The following is a 25,564-nucleotide window of genomic DNA, read 5'->3' on the forward strand; positions in this document are numbered from 1 at the left end:
ATTTGCTCACTCAGAATTCTTATTGATCCTCTAACTGGTGACATGGTTTTGATAGGAAATACCATTTTAAAGTGTGTTAGATTTTTAAAAATATTTAAAAATATTTATATTTATAACTTTAGCAGATGTTTTCTTGGATTTTCTCTTTTAACTTGGCAGTCTGGAGTTTCAATTGTCTTCCTTCCTTCCTTCCTTCCTTCCTTCCTTCCTTCCTTCCTTCCTTCCTTCCTTCCTTCCTTCCTTCCTTCCTTTCTTTCTTTCTTTCTTTCTTTCTTTCTTTCTTTCTTTCTTTCTTTCTTTCTTTCTTCTTCCCCTCTGGCCAGGTACATAAAAGGGAAATCCTTGTAGAGAAATGTTTGTTTTACTGTCTAAAGCTTGGAAAGAGCCCTTAGCCCAGACTGATTCCTTCCTGAAGAGCTGTAATTATTCATGGAAAAAGAGAGTCTTTGTCATTAATAGGCTTCTGGGTGCTTCTTGAAATAGTCTTTTATTATTCCTTTCTATATAATTTTCTACTGATGAGGCTTAAAAAAACCCCTGTTGTTGAGTGATAAAAAGGTAATTGTCCTTCCTGGAGCACTCTGATGCTGCTCTGCTCATACGCTTTAAAGGCAGATATAGGGAAGATGTTACTGATGCCATTGCCATGACAACAGTCCTTTAGGATAAACATTGCGCCATTGTTATTCCAGACACACAAATGTGAAGGGTGGGGGGCAAAGGAGATTTCTTTTAAGCACAAACAGATTGTGCCCCTTTAAAATGCACTCCTGAACTTTGCTTTTCTGAAGATTTACAGACCCGTTTCAGGCAGAAGGAATTTTAGCATATTTTACCTTTTGTAGACATCACATTGTGATATCAAGTGGAAATCCCTGGGGGACTGGGAGAATCCGCTGGTTTAGAGAGACACATTATGGTGGGGGAATATAAATGTTTTCTTTGTTAAAAGCCTAAAAAGTGACTTGAAAGATTGTAGAGGAGCAAGGACTGTGACAACATTAGATCACAGTTATGAGTCAAAACAGACAGACAGACAATATTTCCTGCTAATTGCATGATTGGGAATTTAACCTAGGTTAGAACTGGAGGCAGGTTTATTGGTAAATAAGCTCCAGTAAAATTTGTGGGATTTCACTTCTCTGAAAACGTGAATAGAACAGCGATGTAAATAATCTCTGTCTCCACTTAATGTCCAGGCATCTTCCATAAGAACCACCTATTATATATCAAGTAAGTGACATCTTTTTAATTGGAACAACTTACAGGCCAACCGTTTTTCATTCATACACATATGTCTGTACTTTTTTAGGTAAAAGGCATTCTTCATGTAGCAAAAACTTGTGCAACTGGACCATGGAATATGAGAAAAGCGATTTAGTGTTTAGTAATAATGCGCTTACATTTAAGCACAGTAAAAGACCTATTTTCCCCACAGCAACAGCCTTGTGAGGTAGATCGAGGTATTTGATCGGTTACTATGGCCTTCTTTGATCAAATCAGCATCTTCCAACAGGTTCTGGATTCACTACCATCTTGAAACAATTATATGGTAAATTCTTTGCAACAATTCAACAGACTTTCTGGAATCCTGAGTTATGTGCCACCAGGGGATGCAAAATAGGAATGGTTTTTATCTTCTCTGTTAATTTGCATTTTCCATTGACTCTCTGGCTCAAGATACCGGATGCAACCATCTTATCAGAGGCCTTTTAATAATAACACCAAACATAAGACCAGCCTTTATGCAGATTATAATTGCTCTAACATTAGTAGATCCCATTGTTGCTACTCCAGCTGTACAAGAAGGGTTGGCAAAATATGAGATAGTGGGTGGCAAGTTTAAAAATACTTAACATCTGATTGCTGTGTACCAGATTCCACCTGAAATCCCAAAACAACTTTTGAAATGGCTTGGTACCCCTAAAATCTCTGAAGGCCTCCAATATTAGGAGTTTTCATTTCTAAAAAATTGTCTGTGCTTGGTAAGCTTAATTTTGTTCCAGTTAATAAAGTCTGTTACAAAAACAATCTGAAATGAAATAGCATTTTGTTATTATGGTTTAGGCCATTTGACACTTGTAAGTCTCCCTGCTAAGTTCAGCACTTTAACTGCTAGCCCATCCATGGAAAACCTGAAATTGTTGGGGGGGGGGGGAGGTATTCTCTATTTGCGATTTGCTTAAAATATATTCATAACTCAATTCAGACAATATTTTTCTACCCCCCAAGATAAAGTCTGAAGGGATGGAAATTTGCTTTGGTCCACATTGTGGGTTTTCTTCTTATTTTTTTAATTGCATGAACCCTGCTTTGAAGAGCCAATGTAGTTAAGGCATTGAGGTAGGCGTGGGAAAACCAGGTTAAGTCCTCCTCAGCCAGAGAAGCTTCCTGGGGGACTTTGGGCCAGTGATTCTCTCTCTGTCACTCTTTCTGTTAAACTACAAGGGGCAGGGCTCTCTTAAGGACCTCCCATTTTATGTGATAGCAGGTCTCCATAGTTTCAGTGAACCTGAAAGTGAAAGCCAGTGCGAGCCAGTAAGGTCACCATTCCTGGTTAAGGAAGGAATAAAACTAGGAGAAATCCATAGTGGGGAGGGAGAGCAGATGGAGGTCTGCATGTCAGCCCTCTGAGAAGTAACTCCAGGATTAATTACACAAAAAAGCAAGGGCAAATCACTTCTGTATTATGGCAAAGAAAATTATATTGCATTGCCAAACTTTCCAGCAAGTTTGGATGTCAAATGATGACCTACTGCAGGTTGGAAGAGGCTCGTTTATTTATTTATGTAGCTACATATTTACTAACAGAAGTATGGGTAGGGTTAGTCAAAAGAAGTCAAAATAGCAACTATGGTAATGCAATCAACACCCTGCCTATTTTTATGTGCATTGCACATAAAAGTTGTGATAACAATACTACAGTAATCCAACAAAGCAGAAAATCACAGAGCAGCAAACATTCTCCTGCAAGAAGGAACCACTCCATGCTTCAGGTGTCAAAGACTTGCTGAAATAGGCCAGTCTTAATAGTCTTAATGGCCAAAAGTGTAAGGGACAATCTGATCTCTGGAGTATTCCAGAGAAGAGTGGCAGGGAGAGAGAAGTCCCATCCCCAAGGCCCCTGTAGATGACATTCCATAAGGAATGTCAGTTTCTTAGTTCTTACTGGGTGGGCAAAGGCTGGGAGAAGGTGGTCCTGAAGATATCCACGTCCTATAAAGATATTTAAAGGTGACCACCCGCCCCTTGAATTACACCTAGATGCCAACCAGTTACCAGTGCATGTTATGCAGACATCCTTCAGATGGGGAGGAAATGGAGCCAGAAGCATCAAGTAGCAGCAATCCTTGATGGAGATTCCAGCAGTCCTGGAGCCAGTGACCCCATTCTGACAGTCTCAGCAAGGTCACAGGTCTCCTTGCCTGCACCCTCTGACAGTAACTCAGACTAGGTCAGGCACTTAGTCCTAGGCTTGCTGAAGATCCAGAACCAGAGAGTTGAACTTCACAGATCTGAGGTGAAGCTAGTCAAGAGGCATATAAGTGCTAAAAGGAGAGCAGACTCTGGAGCTCAATGAGTCTTAGCTATGTACTGGATAAAGCTCAGGGTGTTTTATTTATGGCATTCAGTCCCTTTGGACAAGGCTGAGAACAACTTATCAAAAACTCAACACATTGCCTGTGAATATCCTGTGTTGCAGTGTTTTGAACCTTGGATTTTCTCTGACCTCACCTCTTACTTCTTTGAATTCATTGCCTGATCGATAGCTTGCTTGATCCCTGTTTGCCTGTCTGATCACAAGTACAATCTGTCCTCACAGATATTGCAAAAGGATTTTTTTACTCCAGCTAGCTGCAATACTCTACCCTGTGCCAGATTTATAGCCTGCTAATTGGCTGCCTAGAACCAGACATGCCAGCACAGAAAAGTGCAATTCTCAGAGTAGTGGCATTACATGTGTAAACTGACTAGTACTCATAACTACCCAAGCTGCTCCATTCTGGACCAACTGCATCTTCTGAATGGTCTTCAAGGACAGCCCCAGGGCATTGCAATAGTCCAAACAAAATAGTCGAGCCAAGGTATGACTTGGTCATGAACAGGACCTCCTGATCCAGGAAAGATCGTAACTGCACAAGATGAAGCAGGGCTAGAGGCCCTCCTAGCTACAGCTGCCACCTGGTCCTTGAGCAAGAGTTATAAATCCAGGACTCCCATATTACAGACCAGTTCTGCACAAAGAAGCACGACCCAGTCCAGGACCAAAGAAGGAATAATCCTGGAATTGGAAGGTTTCTGAACCAAGAACCACTCCATCTTGCAGGGATTGAAGCTGAATCTATCCACATCCAGACCTGACAGCCTGCAGGTGTCAGGACAGAAACCTGATCACATCTCCTGTGGTGCCTCCAGCTGAGATGTATAACAAGGCACTATCACCATGTAGATGATACCTGTCCCCATGCCACCAGGTGCCTTCTCCTGGGGCTTCACACAGATGTTAAGTAAAAGGGAAGAGAAAGTCATGCCCTGTTCTACACTTCCCCAACTACACTGACTGGAATCGCCCTCTAAGGAAGGAAGAGAACCATCTATAAAATGGTGTCTCTCACTCCCAGTTCTCAATGCGGGTCCAGAAGGATACTGTGATTGATGGTGCTGCAGCTGAGAAATCAAGCAGGACCAGGAGGATTGCATTTCCTTTATCCTGACCCCAGTACAAGTCATCCACAAGAGTGATCAGGGTGGTCTTCGTTTTATGCTCAGGCCTGAACCAGAGTGAAAAGGATCCAGATAATTCATTTCCTCCAGAACCCTTGGCAAAGGCAGAATTACCACTTTCTCAACCACCTTCCCCCAAAGGCATGGTTGGACATGGGTTGTTAGGATCTAGGACTGGTGAGCCGAGCAATGGTTTCTTGAGAAGGGTATAACCATCACCTCCTTCGAGACCACCAGGACCACCTCCTCACTCAATGTCAGCCCCACTCCTGGGAGGTGACCAGGAAATCACCTCCCAGGAAGACTAGAATTACTTTTACTGAGGTTGGCTCTAATAACAAAATCTCGCAACCAGAAGCTCTGGTTGTGCTACACCTCCGCTAGAACAGAAATAGAAATCAGAAACTAAAAAAGATAAAGGGCAGATTTAACTCTGTAGAAAAAGACGGGTAGCTCTATAGGGAGTGGCAATAGAGATATTCAGGGATTAAGATCACAGAAATACAGAAGTCAGCCGTAAGCAAATATATTAGAGATATAGAATAGAAAGAGATGAGAATTTAGTGAAATTAGACTTTAAAAAAAATATAATGTAGATAGGTTCATTTCTACAGTAGTCTTTCACTTCCTTTCTTTTATTTGTAAGCTTTCCTTTTGTAAAATAAAAGCCCCCCCCCCCCGCCCCCAGCCACTGATGGGAGAACCAGTAAACCAGCAAATTGTCCCAGTTTACAATGCTTTGTGTCTATTGAGTCTAGGTCAATCTGGTTTTTAGTGGTGCAAAAAAAGAAGCCGTGACAACTGGTGGCAGAGTTGGAATTGCCTCAGTCTCAAAGAGACCTATAAGTTACTGTGAATGAAGAAGAAAAAAGAATTGGCTGTTAGAGGGAGAGAATTTGGTCCACGTAGCTCTCACACCTTGCAGGCACTGACTAGCTTATTGGCCTCAGAAACAAAAGGGCAAATCAGAGCATATGCTAAGCAATTGGAGATGGAAAAGACAGGATACTGCTGCTCCTCTTGATGCCAAGGGCACCGCTTCTTGTGTGGAAGCAGATGTCCAGCATCACCCAATCTTAAGTCAAAGGGAAGGTTGGAACCATTAGAAAAGGGGTTAGATCCTGATGGTTGGGCTAATATTGTTACAGACATGCTAAAGCAACAACAGGAAGAAAGGGCTCCGTTCATCTAGAACAGTGTTGTCCAAACTTGGCCACTTTAAGATGAGTGGACTTCAACTCCCAGAATTCCCCAGCCAGCCTGGCTGGCTGGGGAATTCTGGGAGTTGAAGTCCACTCATCTTAAAGTGGCCAAGTTTGGACAACACTGATCTAGAAAGATGAAGATGAGGGAATTTGGAGGGAGGGTGACCGGAAGGATCCGCTGCAGTGGGGAAGGCACGAGAGGGAGGCACATAGAGAAGAGTTTAGGGGATTGCTGGATCTAGTAAAGGGAGTCCAGGCTCAGAGAGAGGTGCCTTCCTTTTCAACCGCTACTGAACAGGTAGAGAGCGGAGGTGGTCTCAAAGATATAAAAATAGCAAAGTTAACAGAGGAGGAAGACATTGAAGCATATTTTTTACTAGGTTTGAGTGGGTTGCTACCTTGTGTAAATGGCTTAAAGATGAACGGCTAGCTCGATTGGCCCCCAACGTAACAGGCAGGGCCTTAAGAGCTTATTAATGGTAAGCTAGGGAGGTAATGCATTATTGTTATACAAATATGTAACAAATATTGTTTGTGATGTAAATATGTACATATTTACATAAATATGTACATGTCACTCCTTTCACATATTGACAAAGGTTTAGAAGTTATACCTATGATGCCAGGGAAGGGGTACGTGTTAGTCCTTGAGTTACAACTACAATTGGGACCGGGATTGCCATCACTAAGTAATGCAGTTGCCACGTGACTGCATCACTTAGAGGCAGCAATCCAGGCAGTCCCGGTTGTCATTGTAACCCAAGACGGGTCATTAAGCGGGAAGCAGAGGGAGTCTCAGGGAAGGAGAGCAGGGGTGCCGCAGGTTGGTGGGGGAGGCCCTGGGAGGCCTGGCGCAGGCTGCATGCGAATCGGGGTGCTCGGTGCTGCGTGAGCTCAGAAAAGCTGGGGAATGAGGGCGCGAGGTGCATGCGATCGCGGGGAGGCTGGGGAAAGAAGGTGCAAGATACGTATGTGTGTGTGCAATCGCAGGGAGGCTGTGGAAGGAGGGTGGGGGTGATTGCAGGGAGGCCAGGGAAAGAGGGTGTGGGGTGCGTGCATGTGCGTGAGCGCAGGGAGGCCAAGGAAAGGAGGTATGGGGTGCATGCAATCGCAGGGAGGACGTGGAAAGAGGGCATTGGTGTGTGTGCATGCAATCACAGGGAGGCCATGGAAAGAGGGCGCAGGGTGCATGTGATCTCATGGAAACTGTGGAAAGAGGGTGTGGGATATGCACATGCGTGTGCAATCACAGGGAAGCCAGGGAAAGAGGGTGGGGGGTATGTGCAAGTGAAGGGAAGGAGGGCGCGGTGCATGTGAGCAGAGAAAGGCAGAAGGGATACTTACCCCAGCAGTTTGTGACCTTCCTTGCCTGCTTCCCGTTCACTTTGCTTGGGGGGACCCAGCAGGGAAGGTTGCAAATGGCGATCCCTTGGCTGTGGGATGCTGCAGCTGGTCATAAGTGCAAGCTGGTTGTCAGGCACCCAAATTTTGTTCATGTGACTGCGCGGGTGCTGCAGCAGCTGGAACTTTGAGTAGTGGTCGCAAGTCCCTTGGTTCAGCACCATTCTAACTTTGAATAGTCGCTGAATGAATGGTCATAACTTGAGGACTACCTGTACATGAATTATGAGCAAGATCAGCTGATTGGAGTAGAAAATGGCTACAGCCAGAGGGAAAGACTTAGGATGAAGCAATAGAAGATGTGATACTAGAGCAATTCTTAAATGTACTTCTTACCAATGTATGATTTTGGGTGCAAGAACACTACCCGGAAACTGGCCAACGGGCTGTAGAGTTGGCAGAGAATTACCTAGTCGTAAAAAGGACAGAAGATAACTGGAAGGAAAGTACTTCCAGAGGTAGAAAAAGAGATTAATAAATTTGTCCTAGGAAATTTAAAAAATAACTGATTGAGTTCAAAGAGAAAGGTGAAGGGATGAAGAAGCCTTCATCCCAAAGAAAAGGAAAACAGTGGGGAATGGAGAGAACTATACCTGTTATCTGTGGAAAGAGAACATTTGTCCAGACTGTCAAAATCAGAATAGAAAAGGGATATCAGATTCACGTATCCCTGGGGATCCAAATCATGGTCCCAGCCAAAGTTAATAGGGTAGCTGTTCAAGGTCTTGTGGATACAGGAAGTAGATAGTCCTTAGTACATCTTAGTAATGGGAGCAGTATATATAGGGAAAGAGCCCCTTACGGGTGTTTTTGAGCACACTGGTCAAGGCAAGGATACAGGCCATGAACTGTGAGCAAAGTCATGGTAATAGGGGTAATCCTTAAATTGCCTTGTAAGCTGGTAATTGGAACTGATTTTCCAAATACTAGTGATTGGATTAAAAGGGAAGGAGCTGTGGAGGAGACTAGGATAGTAGGAGTAACTAACAGAGCGCACTGTAAAGCAAAGGCAGAGAAAGAAGATATCTGTGAAGAGAAAGAACCCGGGATTCTTCCTAGCCTTGTAGATTTAATAGGAAGTCACCCTAAAAAAGAAGTCCTTAAGGAATGCAGATAAATCCAAAGATATTCCAAAATGGGAGGTCAGTTTAGGGCTCCTTCAGAAGAAAGGTCCACCTTCCAACCATGTTGGATGGCAGCCCAGGAGGGTATTGGAAATAGAGAAATGATACCCAGATTTCAAGAGCAATCAGGGCTATTATTCTGCATCAAAAGTCACCTCTATACCAAGGATGAGATAGAATAGATAGTGGTCCCCCAGGAATACCAGAAACAATACTGTATTAGAAACAGCGCATGAGATTCCTTGTTCTGGACACTTCAGTAGGGAAGGCTCTCTTGTCCAATTAATATTTAACCTTGAGTAATTCTGAGGGACTGCATCCTCCAGATGCCCAGCAAATTCCTCACAGCTCCTTCTTCTGGTTCGTCACTCCCTGATGGGGTCCAGGTCACTTTAAGCAGGACCTCTGGATGGCAATCTGCAGATGCAGGAAGATCAAACAAATATTGCCTTTTCATTGCCCTTAACATCATGGTTTAAGCACAAAACTGAGCTCAGTTTGATTCACTCCCCTGAATCAACAAATAGGGTAAGATTGCTCAAGTACCGTCACTCAATATTTTGCCTGATGATTGAAGAGTCACTAATCCTCACTGGGCAAGGCACTAGAGCAAGTGATACTGCTAAAACTTCATCCCTTTTGGCTGGCACCAATTATTAAATGGGTTGCTATTTTCAGAGTTTGTCAACCAAATCATGATTGGAGAATAATAAGGATCAAGCAGGGTAGTTTGCCTGCCACATGTGGACATGTGAATTGAAGATAGGCTCACACGGGGTGCAGGGGAATGGCTGAGACTCTCCCTGGCCAGACCAAGTACCAGTCAAGACTGGCATTTTGATGTGCAGCAAGCCCAGAGAAGGATAATTCCAACATGCCACAGCAATTCTTCTCCCTTGATTTATGAATCAGTTAGTGCCTCTCCACGTGCCCAAAAGATTACACCCAGAAGAGGGAACCTCCCCCACTGACGTTTCTTAGCCATCATTACAAATAATTTCTCGGCAATGATTAAATTATTATTATTGATCATAGACCTACTTGGCAATGTATAATAACTTGGGCAACTTATCCTTTTCTGATTATAGTTCATTGTCAGATAACATTGGGATACTCTTTCTCAACATTACTAAAGGATAAATAGCTACAAATACAATCCATATGGAATAGCTCTTTGCAAGTTCTGTGGAAATGGATATAACGCATAGAGGAGACCATCATTCTGGGTTGTGCCCCAAGTATTTGGTGACCTGATTGCCCTATGCATCTCCTGTAAAATGTAGGTCTCAAGATTTGAAGAAGAAATAACATTGTCCTAGGCCAGTGAGGTAGCAAACATTTTCACCCTTCGCGAGCTCCCCACTCTTATGCATCCAGCCTTTCCCTGCACTTGCAGAATTGTCACCTTTCACTCAACTTATGATCTCATCAATTTTGGAAGTTAGTACACACACGCAGCCCTGTAAAAATCAACTCAAGCAGAGGTGCTAAAATAGCTCTGTTGAGATCAAAAACAAGTTTTGCAGTAAAGACGGCACAGCAGGACAAGAAAAACTGAAAAGGTTGCCTTCATGGGGAGACTTTTGTAGTTTTTGGTTTAGACAAGCATGTACTCTTTGGTATCAGTCTGATTGCTCAGTCAGTCTTTTTGTAATTTGCATGGATTCAGTAATAATACACTTTCCACACCAAAGGCCCCAGATTCAATGTGTAGAGCAGTGCTGTCCAAACTTGGCCACTTTAAGATGAGTGGACTTCAACTCCCAGAATTCCCCAGCCAGCATGTGGCCAAGTTTGGACAACACTGGTGTAGAGCATCCACTAAAAAAGACGGGATAGGATGTAACAGAAGTTTGGCAGAATCAAAAAGCAAAAAAGATTTCCAACAATCAGAATAGAAAACACCAGGCTAGATAACTAAATAATACGAGCAGATCCAAAGTATCTTTCTATATTCCTCTGCTGAGTGGAAGCTAAATTTCAAGCGGTGCGAAATGAGAGGAGATAGGCATATTGTTATCTGAGCTGCAAAATCTGGAGGATTACTAGATGGCAGCAGTGAATTCACATTTTTCTCTTTCTCTTTGCTGTCCTCTAGTGGTCAGCCCAGTTATGGCAGCCCAGATAGGATGTGCCTAGGAAGAGAGAAGAAAAGAAACAGACAAAACCTCTCTTGTCGGGTGTTTGAATTGCTTTGCAAAACTTTTTACTCGTATATTTATCTTGCTTTCAGTTGCTTTTGTCATCTAGCCAAAGATTATTGGCCATACGGTGTTACAGTGTCGTTCCACCAGTGCAATCCCGAATTAGATGGGATGACTTACTGGGTTCATCCAAGAACTGAGAAAGCAGCAAATAAGAGAAACAGTGGAGCTGAAAAAAAGCACAATATAAATGATTTAGGAGCCAGAATTTCTACCTCAGTGAAATGTTGGGATTTACTCAATTAAATGCAGGCCTAGCCCCAACCCATATATTTTTTCACCCTAACTACGTAGCATTCACTCCTTCCTTAAAAGCCATTCCTTTTCTCTTGGTGTCCCACATTCTCAGGGTAAAATATTTACTTCTTGGGGTAAGTGGCAACATTTAAACAGTAAACTTTGTTCTTCTGGTTAATTTTCTGCCTTTCAAACCTTCAGGTCTAAATTGTTCCAGTCATTCCATAAAGAGTTCCCAATATTTGAGATTCACATCAAACCCGACTTTAGCCTGATAGGACAATATTAATATGGAAACACAGATATGAATAATTAATATTAATGAATGGGATTGTCTCATTGAACTGTTGTTGCTCAAATTATATGTATTTTTCTTTTGTGCCATTCTTCATTTTTGATTGAACGTGATTTTGCACGTTCTGAAATTGAGCTCCTGCAGGATGTGCCTCTCTCAGAGTAAATGTGTCTGTCTGTTGGTTTTATGTTCTATATAAAAAAGTAAAGCCTCCCTCAAGTGGAGCTTGACTCTTGGTGACTACATGGATATCTCCATGTACAATTTTATTTTCCAGTCTAGCCTGTAATCCTGGTAGTAGTCCCACCCAAATATTAGTCAGGACGGCTTAGCTTCTGCCACCTGGTATGAGATCAGTAGGTAGGGAGAGGGAAAGAGACTGTTACAGAATATTTTGACAAATATATGCTCTTTTAGTTCTCTTTCCTCCTGGGAAAGGATGAGTTGGGCTTTTTACATATATTTTCCTTAAAACAAAAATTGGAAAGGTGAAACTAAATAAATAGCTTTGTCTCTCCATGATGCCCGACAGTTCAAGAATATCTGGTGGTTGTTCTACTGGGGTAGAGTAACTGGAACATCCAGCCCATTTCAAGCAAATATACCCTCCCAGATTTCACCAGCTCCCCCAAATTACTGTCAATCTTCCTGCTCTTGGAATGGAGAAAAGCAGCCAGCCTGTTGAACATCTTACCCCTCCCCAAAGCTCTGTGATGGAAAATTCCTCCTCAGCACATTCGTTGTGAGTGGAAGATAAAACTAATACAGAACTACAACCCTTCTTTCTACCCCCAGCTTGATATGGAAATTTTGGCAAGAAATATATCAACATTTACAAACCCAGTAGATGGATTTCCATATCTCTGAGGAATATGTTGCGGTTGTTGTGATTATGTCCTGTCTTTTGTATATAAAACTCAAGGCAGCAAACATACCTTATGCTCCTGCCTTCTATTTTCCTCACAACAACAACCCTGTGAGGTGGGTTGGGATGAGAGAAAGTGATGGACCCAACGTCACCCAGCTGGCTTTCATGCCTAAGGTGGGACTAGAACTCACAGTCTCCTGGTTTCTCGGCCAGCGCCTTCACCACCACATCAAGCTGGCTCTCAAGAATGTTCTATCTGATATTTTAAGTTACAATGGATATGGTTTTTTAAAACTGTTACCAAATTGTTTAAATGTTGGAGTATTAAAATGCAGTATGGACCCGGACTTGGTAATGGAGAACTTATTAAAAAATAATTGGTGAATATTCATTCAGTGGACATAAACCGTTAGCGATGTTCTTGGGGCCAGCAAAGATCTCTGAGTACTATTTTCAGTATTGTGAGAGGAGACAGCAAATCCTTACGACTGCTGAGAATTTATTGTTGTTCGGATTGTTCTTAGAACATCTTCATTTTTTTCTCTTTTTTTTCCCCAGAGGGTATGAACTGCATGAACAAAGATCATGGGTGTGAACATATCTGCCGGGAGACACCCAAAGGTGGGGTTGCCTGTGAATGTAGGCCTGGCTTTGAACTTGCCAAAAACCAGAAGGATTGCAAATGTAGGTAGATGTATACGAAATTTCAAATGTCCAATATGCTTTATTTTCCATAGTGCTGTTATTATCTAAAAATCAAGAAAACAGTTTGATTTCATTGACTGGAACTTTTTGCTGAAGGGTTTTTTCCTGTAAGAAGCAGCAGAGATCGAAACATTTCGTAGGTTTAATGGATTAGTTTTGAAATCACCATTTCTGTGAAGCCAAAATGGTGGTTGGAAAATATAATACCCAAACCTAGTTAATCTTCTCTGTTGCATTTGCTGCCTTCTAAGCCAGTTTAATTCCTGTGTCTTCTGTTTCTTCTACTTTTCAAAGACCTCGAGTTGTTTCAAAACACAATTTTGCCATTGGCACCCCCCAGCATCCCCGATGAGTGAACATGACTCTGTTACTTTACTGACTCTTGGATTTTAAATTGGATGGTGGGGTAAGAAGCAGAAGAAATCATCTTTGAGTAGAACAGTCCATAGTGAGAGCCAGTTTGGCATAGTGGTGAAGGCCCCAGGCTAGAAACCAGGAGACCAGGAGTTCTAGTTCTGCCTTAGGCATGAAGCCAGCTGGGTGACCTTGGGCCATTCACTCTCTCAGCCCTAGGAAGGAGGCGATGAGAAGCCACTTCCAAAAAACCTTGCCAAGAAAACCACAGGGACTAGTCCAGGCAGTCACCAGGAGTCAAAAACTGATTTGAAAGCACCAAAAAAAACCCCAAAAAGTCCATGATGCCATAGGGTAGAAAGGGCCCATTGTAGCAAACTGCTAAATTTTTATTTTGATAGTCTTGTAAGAATGAAGGAATCTTAAATGACTTGAGATTTATAACATATATTTTTCTAGCTTTAATATTTAAGAGACTATTTAAAAAATCTTTCTGGGGCTGTCCTATTTACAGCTAATGTAACTGATTCCTTAGAGCTGAAATGTTCTATGATTATGAACATCTTCCAGTAGTGAATGTATTTAGTATATAAATCTCTCCCATTCAAAACAAAATTATCCTTTGCACCAAAATTGACCTGGATGAATATTGGAGTAACATGGATGCACAGTTTAAGATCTGATTTCAAAGGGAAGGCAACCACGATCCTGCGAAAAGACTCAGCTGCTTTAAAGACACAGACAGCTGTTGGGCTTGTGCTCTGACATGCTGTAATAAATAGACGTCCATACATGAAAAATATAAAATATTTTACTTTATCATTGCAAAGTTTAAGTTGAAATATCCCATCTGATCCCTAATTTGGAGTCTTCAGCCTTAGGTAGCCTCATTCTAAATTCTCCAGAATGACCTCAGCCCTTTTCCCATTACTGAGTTAGTGCTCTCCATCTATCACTGAGTCAGCAGAACGCTCTATGCTGAAGATGGCTGTCCTCATTGCTAAGCCTTCTTCTGTCTCTGGTTTAATTTGCTTACTCTGGCTACGTTTGTTTTGTACAACTCAGGCAGTGTACATAATGCTGCCACCTCCTATTTTCCCATAGCAGCAACCTTATGAGATGGAACTTCAAAGGACGTTGAAGTACATCCAATGTCAGAGGGACAGAGCTGAACTGAGGCTGGAGAGTGGCTTGTATCTCTCCATCCCTGGCCTGTTCCTCCTCCCCTCCATTGCAAACAATAGGAGAGAAACCGTTTTAACTGACTTCCAGTTGCTCTAAGTTCTCCCTAGTTCCTGGGTGTGTCAGATGGCTAGGAGGTAGGTGGATCTCACAGACCTTTCTGGAACACTTATCACCCAACCCTACCATGCCTCTTTTCCCCCTTGTGAACAGGTAGAAGACCAATGCCTGCTGACTGAGCAAGGCTGGTTGAATGGAACCTTAAATAAGGGTACTCCCATTAGAAGGGGAAATATACAGCACCATTTTGTTACAGCTTTCAGGATTCACCGCAATTTGGAAATTCTTACCTTTTGCAGATGTTTTTGCCCAAAGTCAAGTAACGTATATGAACATGTTCATGAATTGGGATGCACAATATAAGATGTCATAAGTAAGTTGTGTATATAGTATATTTCCCAAGTGCTTTATTTGCTTTACTCTTATCACACTTCTGAAATAGTTTTATTTTTCTAATCCCACAACTGTAGGGTAGAAAGGGACTCTTAGTGTACTAGTGATTTTGCTACAGTTTTGTGTGCCATAAGGTTGATACCGTGGCAGGAATACCCAAAGGGAATTTTGTCTTAGGCAAGTTAATTTAATAGGGCAGAAGAAACTTCTGCCCATTTGGAGTTGCTAACTAGCCTTTTCTAGCTTCGTGTCCTCAGAATTGAACTTCAGTCATCTCCAGCTCCACCAGATAAGAGACATCTGGGTTTGGGAGTGATAGAAGTTGCAGGCAACATAACTGGAGGATTGCAGGATTTAAAAAGATGTTAAAGCCTGCTTTAGGATCATTGACATTATAAAAAGAATGAAAGGCTTTTTGAAAAACTTGTTTATTTCTACATGTTTTGGTTATCTAAAGAAGCAGTAAAAATAGACTTCATGTTTGAGATTTTTTTTTCTGCTGCTTGGTTTGGGAGCATTGCTTTTTGGATGAACTGGGCTAAAGAACAGTGTCCTCCCTAGCAGAGGAAAGCATGTTTTTCTGCAAAGCTTGCAAATGGATGGAATTAAAATAAGAATACTTTCTTATTTAAATTATGACTTAGGTGAGGCCGTCAGGCAGTCGGTGTGTGTAGTTAAAAATATGGTGTTAAGAGCCATTTATTTATTTGCAAAACTTCTCTGCCACCTCAGTCTCATAGCATTAGCTTACTTTTCTTACAGAGTGCAGCCTCTTTGTTCAAGGCCCTTTCTCCATATGTATCAAATACGTAGTCTATGTCTTAACAGAACTGAACATCACTCAGAGCCTTGTGGACTGTCATTTACATGGGTGTAAGCAAAGTTTGGAATATGTGGAAGCCCCACATAAAAAAGGACTGAAGCACAATTCCTTAATGTTCTTTACTTCCAGTGGCATTTCCCTGGGACTCATAACTTCTTAAACTGTTGCTCTTGGGCAGGGAAGGTTGGGGAGATATTTATCTAGTTACAGTGTCATATTCATTGCCTTTCTAAATGATAAATCATTTTATGTGTCTGGAGCACAGAAACAACTAATTGGTTTTATTGTTGCTTTATTCATACCTATGTATATACATATTTTGGGGGAAATAACTAGTAACCTGTAACTATGGAAATGGAGGCTGCCAACACACATGTGATGACACAGATAGTGGTCCTGTGTGCGGTTGTCATCAGAAGTACGCACTGCATTCAGATGGCCGAACGTGCATTGGTAAGTACCTCTCTTTAAATTGTGTGGGTATGGGTTGTGTCAAAGGATATGTTAAAGACTTTTAATCTTATTTGATAAGATTGGGTTGTGAATGTCATGGAAGCAAGCAAATAAAAGTACAATGCGTTGGTTAAGGATTTGTGACAGACAGACAGACAGACAGACAGACAGAGATAGATAGATAGATAGATAGATAGATAGATAGATAGATAGATAGATAGATAGATAGATAGATATGAGTGTCTCTGTTAAATCCCAGCTGATATCAAGGGATGAGTTATTTCTGACAGAAATCCATGACTGGATTTTTCTCAGGTTTGGCAGTTTTTGATACAAGCCTGAAAATACTTCCGATAGATAACATGTGATGGCATGTTTACTTAATTTTTAAATGGAATCTGAATATGAAAGTTAGAAAGTCCAATAGTAATTCCTACTTAAATCTTACCATGAAACATCAAACAAGATAGAAGCTCAGTTTTCATGATTGTACAAACTATACAGTTTATACAGAATTCTGTCTTTAGATGTCGATGCATTAACTAAAGGTAGGCTATGTCTGTCAGGAAATAAAGTGACATCGGTAGAAAAATGTCTAATTCCATTAAGCCGATATATATGTTCAATACCATTGAAGCAAAGCAACCGAGTCTCCCTTCAACAGTAGCGCAGGGGTCTTGATCCCAGCATGGAAATCTCCCGGCCTGGGGTTTGTTCATCACTATTAACTTGGGTGAAATGAATAGATTTGATTTTGAAACTGGGACCAATTAAGATTATAAGTAAGATGTACTATGCTGGGTTCAGGATATTTTGGGGTTCTCCATAGTTCTAGTTTGGAATAATTAAGTATCATCCTAACAGGACTGTTCCCATAAGGCGTAACTGCAGAGGACAATCTTGGGTTGTGGAAGGCTTGGGGATTTGAGTATTGATGTGGTTGAGGGACCTGATAATAAACCATGCTTAAATTCCTATCCCATACCTTTTAATGATTTTCATTTGGTCTGGCGTGTCTAAATACTGTTGAACTACTGAAAACTGTACTTTCCCCTTCCATTTTTGCAATGTCGCTATGTAATATGACATCACGTTACACTTTTTGTTCTTCTAATGTAAGTTGTATATTGCTGCTTGTGTGTGCACTTTTTTCACCTCCTCCTCCACCTTCTGAGTAGAATTTTCTCTTAGACCTTTTTTCGTATTTTTGTTTTGTTTTCATTTTATTCCTGCTTTCTGGTGATGGTTCCTGATTGCCTGTCTTGTATGATATCTGAAGCTAATTCGTTACTTCTGGAAAAAAAAAAAATATGCAAAGAAAAAGGAAAAAAAAAATGTCAAACCAAAGCCTCTGTTGCAGCCTGATCCCATCTAGAACTTGGTTTCTTCCTAGAACAACTCAGCCATGTAGCCTTTCCACAGATAAACCCTGCCAGCTTCCTCCCCTTCCTGTGATTCCTTTGCTCCGTGTTTCTCCTCTCTGTTCCCTGTTTGCTGTCTTCAGTGGTGTCTGCAATTCTGATATCACTGCAAGGATGCAACTGTTTGCAAAGGCGCCTACGTTACTTGTTGTCTAATCCATTTTGGTTTTGTTCCTTCGACTTATTCTCTTATTTTACGTCTGCTGCATGTACAAGTCCCCCCTCGTGTTTTGTTTTTTCCTTCGAAACGCAGCACTCCGTCCTATATAACGTCAACCCCTCAGCCACTGCTTTCCATATTGCTAACCCCCTTTACTCATACCATCTCTCCTCATCCCTGCAAATGGATCGGTTGGGGTGTATTTTGAAATACTGCATTCATTTGCTGCAATGCTGGACTGGAGCTGTCCATATACCAAACGTCAGAAATTACCTGCCAGGTGCCATATTGCTAACACCACCTTCTGCTTCACTGCATGCTTCAACAATTGTTAGTCTCTTCCTGTGACATCTTTTTTCTAGCACTGAATGTTTAGCTAGTTGTGTTCCATAGACAAGCAGGCAACCAGCACTGTTTCATTTTTAAGTTTGTGTTTCTTTTCTTTTGTATTTAATTTTTTTTTAAATGCATGCATTTTGGGGTTCCTTGTGTATTTATTCTTTTTTTAATCGACATGCTCACATTTCCATGCCCATCCATCACCGGATTCTTGTAGCTCTGTTCTGTGTTCTGTGTTCAAGAACTGGCCTCTTTCCACTTGGGATACTTACATTGCCTTTTTTCCTCTTTTTTTAACAATGCGTTGACTTTAAAGGTTACAGATTATGTTTCTGAATTAACACCTGTCTGGGGCATTCTTTCTTATGTCTGTGTTATTTGTGAGAGTCCAGCTTCTTACGTGTTTGTTGGCTGGTGAATGACTTTGTTTTCACCCCCTTTTACCACCCTGGCACTCCCGTCCTCCTTCCAACACACTTTGGTTTGTGTCTGGGATTTCAGAGGGAGTCAGATTTCTAAATGGGGTTTTCGTGTTTTTCATGCTTCAGTTGCCCAAAGCCAAGAGACTGTCTTCCACACTGGAAAACTGGGCTTCTCATTAACCAAGTGCTCCATGTTTGTCCCTTCCTTTGTTTTAGAGAAGGATGAGGCTGCAATTGAGAGCTCTGAGTTCAATGCCACGTCAGTAGCTGATGTGGACAAGCGGGTGAAACGGCGGCTTCTTATGGGTAACACTTTTCTTCCACTTCCTTTGATGTGCTCCCAACTTTGTCTTTGTGTGTGGGGATGAGGGTCCTCAATTATTTTTATACTTAATTTATTCATCTCTGCGCCAAGGTTCCTAATTGGTTAAGAACCTTGGTTTTTCATTAAAGAAATCATTTTTTCCATTTTACATCTACTCTCTCTGTATACAATCTGTTTATAACACTGTAACGTTGATGTTGACAGTATTTGCTGCAGAGGAGAAAACACTTGTCAGTAACTTACCTGGGGCAAATCCACTTTTCATAGATGACCTGTATCGTTCTGTGACTATAAACTGATTGAACACACGTTTGATACATTATGATGCATTATGACATTAATATATATATGATCCATATGAAATACACATTAACCTTACTTTTGAATTTTATATTAAAGCAGTGATGTTATAAAATGATTGATCCCCTTCATGTGTGTCTTTAAAACAATAGTTTTCACTGTACTTTGGTTACAGAATACAGTGGTACCTCGGGTTACGAATTTAATTCGTTCCGTGACTCTGGTCGCACCCCGAATTGGTCGCACCCCGAAGCAAATTTTCCCATAAGGTTCAATGTAATTACCGTTAATCCGTTCCGGCGTCCACAGACGATGTGTCAGGGGCGGAAAAACGGCTGCGGACCACGTGTAACGGGTGGAAAAATGGCCGCGGACCACGTGGAACGGGCGGAAAAATGGCCGCAGACCATGTGGCACGGGCAGAAAATGGCCGTGGACCACATGTCACGGCGGAAAATGGCCGCAGATCCGGTTCGTATCCCGAGGCGGAGTTCGCACATCGAGGTAAACTTTTGCGGCCAGAGCTGGTTGTAACCCAAAAAGTTCGTTAGCAGAAGCGTTCGTAACCCGAGGTACCACTGTATATACATTTCATTTGCTTGAAATGATTTTGAAATTATTGGAAAAATCTTCTCACCTACTGTAGTCAATAAGCTGCCATACACTTTTTTCCAATCAACGTAACAATATAAATATAGCCAGATACAATAGCTGCTAGTTTTTATTTTATTTTAGTTATTTAAAGCTGGTGGATACAGAAACAATATTTATTTATTGCCCTTGTGGGGTTATTCCTCCTTTTTCGGTAGTATTTAATTTAATTTAGTCATATTACCCAGTACGAACACGGGTAAAAGCAATGATCCAGAGTAAGAAGAATGTGTTGCTGACATGGATTTCAAATTTCCTGTAAGCCTGTTGTGTTTCTTCGTTTGTTTTTTTAATTTATATAGCTGCCGATCTCAGACCAGTGACTCTGGGCAGCTAACAAGAATAAAAACCATCAGACAATTAAAACAATATAGAAAATTAAATAAAAATTAATTAAAAATTAAATTAATCTGTGCATCTCTCTTGTGCGGAAAGTTAAAATTCATTTAGAATCCCAGCCTTCCATCAAGACTTGCTTGCTGAGAGTTGCAATTCCAAGACAAGTGGAGAAAACAAGCTGAAGGTGGTTGTATGAACCCAGCCCATCATTCAAAGTTAGCGCAGCTAAGTTATTTCAGAACTGACATATTGCTTTCATTATATGTAATCTGGTGCATGAAAGTCAAGATGGCAGCCAGTATCATGTGATCAAAGCTCCACCCCCCTTTTTCATGCAGCAACTTTCTTGACTGTTTTCGCACAGACACCTACACGCATGCCTTTGACTTGGTAAAGTTTTTCCTGCAAAATACTTTCTCAGCACTATATACAGCCAGTCTACGTAGTGTTCATTTAGTTGCAGGATCAGACCTGGTAATTTTGGATGGAAGACCACCAGGAAATCCAGGGATGTAGGTTAGACTGGGAGCTTGAAAAATCATCCCAGAAGAAGGAAATGACAAACCACTTTTGTATTATTGGGTGTGTCCTTTTGTGTTTAATTTTTATTCCTTATTACATTTAAACCCCTCTTCATGCTCAGGGTGACTTGTAATCTGTGCAATCAAGCCTGATCTTAACTTGAGACAGACTTTATCTTAGACGTATAGGTATCTATGAAGTACATCTTCAGAATGGACAGCAAGTAATTTGCTTTTGTTGTTGTTGTTGTTCAGTCGTTAAGTTGTGTCCAACTCTTCGTGACCCCATGAACCATATTGCGCCAGGCCTTCCTGTCCTTCACTGCCTCCCTGAGTTTCATGCTCATTGCTTCAGTGATGCTATCTAACCATCTCATCCTCTGCTGTCCCCTTCTCCTTTTGCCTTCAATCTTGCCCAGCATCAGGGTCTTTTCCAAAGACTCCTCTCTTCGCATTAGGTGACCAAAGTATCTGAGCTTGAGCTTCATTATCAATCCTTCCAATGAGCAGTCAGGGTTGATTTCCTTTAAAATTGACTGGTTTGACCTCCTAGCAGTCCAGGGGACTCTCAAGAGTCTTCTCCAGCACCACAGTTCAAAGGCATCAATTCTTCGGCGCTCAGCCTTCTTTACGGTCCAGCTCTCACAGCCATACATTACTACTGGAAAAACCATAGCTTTGACTATGCGGATCTTTGTCGGCAAGGTGACGTCTCTGCTTTTTAATATGCTATCTAGGCTTGCCATAGCTTTCCTCCCAAGGAGCAAGCATCTTTTAATTTCATGGCTGCAGTCTCCGTCTGCGGTGATCTTGGAGCCCAAAGAAATGAAGTCTGTTACTGCTTCCATTTCTACCCCTTCTATTTGCCAGGAATTGATGGGTCCAGATGCCATAATCTTAGTTTTTTTGATGTTGAGTTTCAACAGTAATTTGCTTAGAGTTTTAATATTCTAGGAGCAAAAATATTCCTTTACTCCATGCTGTGGGATTATACAGAGGCAACCGCCTGCAGGAAAGACATGTCATCTGTTTTAGGTATTCCTAACTGCATGACTCCTCTACACAAGATATCAGCTGGGCAAGCTTACAGTTTAAAATGGTTGTAAGTTAGTGGAATGTGAAAAGTATCAACCGAGTGCTTGAGAGTAACTTAGATCTTGTGTAGTAGCAGAGGAATGGAAGGACGGACACATTTCATCAAACCATTTATACTCTTCTACCTGGAGCATTTGAGACAGTGAGACCCTTTTCAGGATCTCTGAGATAATATGTGCAAAGATATTGCTCAATTTTAGGTTGATGTGATGTGACATCATGTACAAGGGTTACAGGAGGCATACTGTATTCATCATGAGTCATCAGGGTTCTTTCTATTAGGAGCTAGAAGTTAATATCGGAAGTCCATTGAATGAAATCCTTCCTAATTAAAAGAATGTCTTCCATTCTTTTGTGTTCTTTTCATTCTGAATCCATTTAAATCAGTGCTGTCCAAACTTGGCCACTTTAAGATGAGTGGACTTCAACTCCCAGAATTCCCCAGCCAGAATGAGTGGACTTCTGGGAGTTGAAGTCCACTCATCTTAAAGTGGCCAAGTTTGGACAACACTGATTTAAAATGTTGAATTGCCTGGATCAAGGCTGCTACTTACAAAATCTGGTTTCCTCAATGCTATTCAGCTCCTTCAAAAGAAACACAACTCTCCCTAACCAGACGTTGGCATAAATGGTCATTCTGGTGTCCCCTCATGGCACAGCAGGCCATCAGGAAAGGGGTTCAGAACCGCCAAGATGGTGGCTGTGAATGTGTGGTGATGGCTGCCATCTTGATTTTTTTTCACACCAAATATTCCCCAGAGATGCCCCGTGGCATAGATGCCCCATGCAGAAGCAGCAACTCTGGCAGCAGAATGATTAGTTTTCATGAGGATTCATGAGGACTCCCCATTGAATTCCCAAGGAATTTGCCTTTGATGTCCAAAGCCAAAAAGCTCCTTGCTTTGTAGGGGATATAGATATCTTTTTATTTGAAGGTATTACCTCACAGTATGCCAAGGCCTTCACCCACTTTTAAATGCCAGCACAAATAATTCTTTTCATGGTGAGGGAAACATCATCATGTCCATGTTCTGGAACTAGATGCTGTAAAACCCGGCTGTACTTTGCACCAGAAGTCACTGCAGACTAAAACTGCTCATCCTATGTAATTCCTTAACACTAAGCATAGACAATGAATGCAAAATAAATAAAAACAAGCACAGAGGGAAGGCAAAGCACAATTTTTCCCTATTTTTGTTTGCAAATGTATCATACGTTATGATGAAATATTACTGGTTCTCAGAACTCTGTATTTAAATGTGTTTCCTTTTAGCCATCTTAGGGAAGACCGTATGAGGCCAAATCTAGCTTCAAGATTTGGGCAACCACAATGGAGGGATGGTATTTATACCGTAGTTATTAAAATTTTTACAGTAAATCCAGAAATTTCCAGCACATGCGACTGTTCTCAGAAATACACGCCGTGTTCCAAACATTCAACCATCAATATTGTTTCAAAAGTATACAGTCTTGATATATTTCTCCAGAGGTAAACGTTAAGAAGCAACCCCTGCCCGTATTTGTGGCATCGATTTTCATGAGCGTTGTTCAGAATTGCAGAATTCAGCTGCCAACCCTGACATTGTGCTGTTTTTAAAAAAATATTTAGCTATAGTGATCTTGAACTGCTAAACCTCTAGTATGTATCAAATTCCACATGCTTTCTAAAACATTTTCTCTTTCATTTCTGTTTCTTTATTCATGTAAAACATGAAAACTCTTTGAAAAAAAACATGATAATGGTGCTTTGGTTAAATTTAGCTTCATCTCTTTTCATTTATCTGGAAGGAACAACTCAGGAAGACTAATGTCTGAGAAGATATACTGTATACAGGGTCTTGAATGAATGTTATAAATTAGATTTCCCAAATAGGAAAAAAATTGCTCTCAATTTTTCCATTCATTATGGTTAATTAATACCCATCTCACTCTACACTAGATACAGTTCGTTTCCATATTTTTGCTGTGTATTTATATTGAATCCAATGGAAACATTAATACCTAAACAAAATTTATGATTATAAATAAATGAAACTATTAAGATGTTTCGGGCTTAAATGATTTTTATCTTCTTTATAGCAGTCTGGAATTATTTTAGGAACATTTCTGCATGAATACAGACGATCAACTTAAATTATGAATTTCCACCAATTTATTCCATTAAGTAGCAGCATATAGATGATGGCGATGATCATGATGATGATTGCTATTATTATTTATTAGATTTAGTATAGCCGCCCATTCCAAAAGACTCTGGGCGGCTTACAGTATAACAGATGTACAGTTAAAACAGTTGAAAACATAACAAAATGTAACAGCTGGACAAGAAAACAGTCATAACAGCCAAAAGAACACAACGGGGGTCCACCAACACCCAACTCAAGCCTGGGAACAGAGCCATGTATGAAGGGCCTTATGGAGCCCTCGGAAAGTGGGAGTTGGGTGTATCGGGGTGCTCTTCCAGAAGGCGGGAGCTGTGACAGCTTGTCCAGCTTGACTTCTGCCCTTTAAATCAAAGAAATTCATACTGCAATTGTGCAGAATCAGTCGATATCTTCAGTGACAGATAAACTACTTGCCAATTACTGTCTTGCACCCTTCTTATCATCCAGTCTTCCAAAGGGTTTCAGGTGTACAACATCATGTATTCATAATTAACCACATCATTTTACAGTACGTAAAGCAGTAGTCTACTAAACAATAAACTACAATACTCATTTTGCAATGTCATTTTGTATAATTCTAGCTTCTCTGTGAACAGGGATGTCTGGGGAGGGGGAGAGTTACAAATGGCAGCCACATCAATGTCAGAAAGAGTGGGGCTTCAATCATGCAACCTTGGCCACCATTATTTTACTGTCTTCCTGGACGCCCCTGCCTGTGAGATTATCTGGCTGGCTTGGTTTATTTTACTGATTCTTCTTAAATATCTTTGAAGAACTAGACAGCCCAGGCAACTTAGAAGTGGGAAGGCAACGATGCATAGAAGTGTTGAAAGGGATCTATACGTAAGGGATTTTTCTCTTTTACCATTTACTGCTTGCCTTCTCAATTTAATGATGAGGCAAAACACTAACGTGAAGTCTGGGTTTGCCCTATTCTTCATCAAATGACAGCCTTGCTTGAAATATGTGGACTTTCTGCCAAATTAAATAGAGGCTCTGTTTCAGTTTAAAATGTATTGCTGGAGCATAACATGTAATTTGTCCACAAATATTGATGGTGCCAGACGGCAAGTCTGATTTTTAAAGAATGAAAACTTGGCAGCTTTATTGCCATTTGAAACTTTTCTTCAGTTTTTCTTGATAGCTCACAGCTCCATTGTTTTTCCTGTAATGATCCAAACTGCCAAAGAAATAAAAAGAAAATGTTCTTCCCTCATTTCTAATGAAAACCATTAAATTGGTTCGAATTGTTATGACCATGGATCAAAATCACAGAAATAAATACTCACGGCTTTTTTAAGCCATGTCAGATTTCGTAGATGGTGCTATTTCAGCAAAGCTTATACCTGATTGTATCGATCAATCAATTTTTACAGTCGTAGACCAGTACAATACAAGGTTGTAGGTTGGCTATCAAGAAAGTAAAATAATGCTGCATTTAAACATATAGTTTCTATCACTTGTTATGATGAAGAAATAGCAACTCTGAAGAATGTAATCATCAAGTTCTTCCTTATCTAGTCCAACTACTTGCCCTGGGCAGGGGGTTGGCTTAGATTACAGTGGCTCCATGGTCCTTTCCAACTGTTACAATCGAACCTAATACAAGGTTCAATATTAGCCAGCCATTTATCTTAGCAGGTAGTAGCAAGGGAGTAGCTGGCCATGACCGATCCAGAAATCTAAGCAAGGTTGGCTCTGGTTAGGACTCGGATGGGACACCTCTCAGAAAGTTCAGGACAACAAACTAGGTTGAAAAATTGGAAACACCTGCCTCTCATCTCCCCAAGAAAACTT

At 41.1% G+C, this 25,564-nt stretch overlaps 1 protein-coding gene across 2 annotated transcripts in view; it reads left to right on the forward strand.

Moving 5' to 3' along the window:
* Positions 1-25,564, forward strand: part of SCUBE1 (signal peptide, CUB domain and EGF like domain containing 1) — a 200,010-nt gene that overhangs the window by 103,836 nt on the left and 70,610 nt on the right. The window contains exons 5-7 of one of the 2 annotated variants that reach the window (XM_088151777.1): positions 12,618-12,743; positions 15,913-16,029; positions 18,588-18,677. In XM_088151777.1, coding sequence (XP_088007903.1) covers positions 12,618-12,743; positions 15,913-16,029; positions 18,588-18,677 — 333 coding nt within the window. The remainder of the gene's footprint in view (positions 1-12,617; positions 12,744-15,912; positions 16,030-18,587; positions 18,678-25,564) is intronic. The other variant, XM_088151848.1, reaches the window with a different exon arrangement.

Source organism: Python bivittatus, unplaced genomic scaffold (assembly GCF_059951505.1).
Source record: "Python bivittatus isolate LINGU-HERP-01145 unplaced genomic scaffold, Pbiv_v1 ctg000010_np1212, whole genome shotgun sequence".
Taxonomy (NCBI): domain Eukaryota; kingdom Metazoa; phylum Chordata; class Lepidosauria; order Squamata; family Pythonidae; genus Python; species Python bivittatus.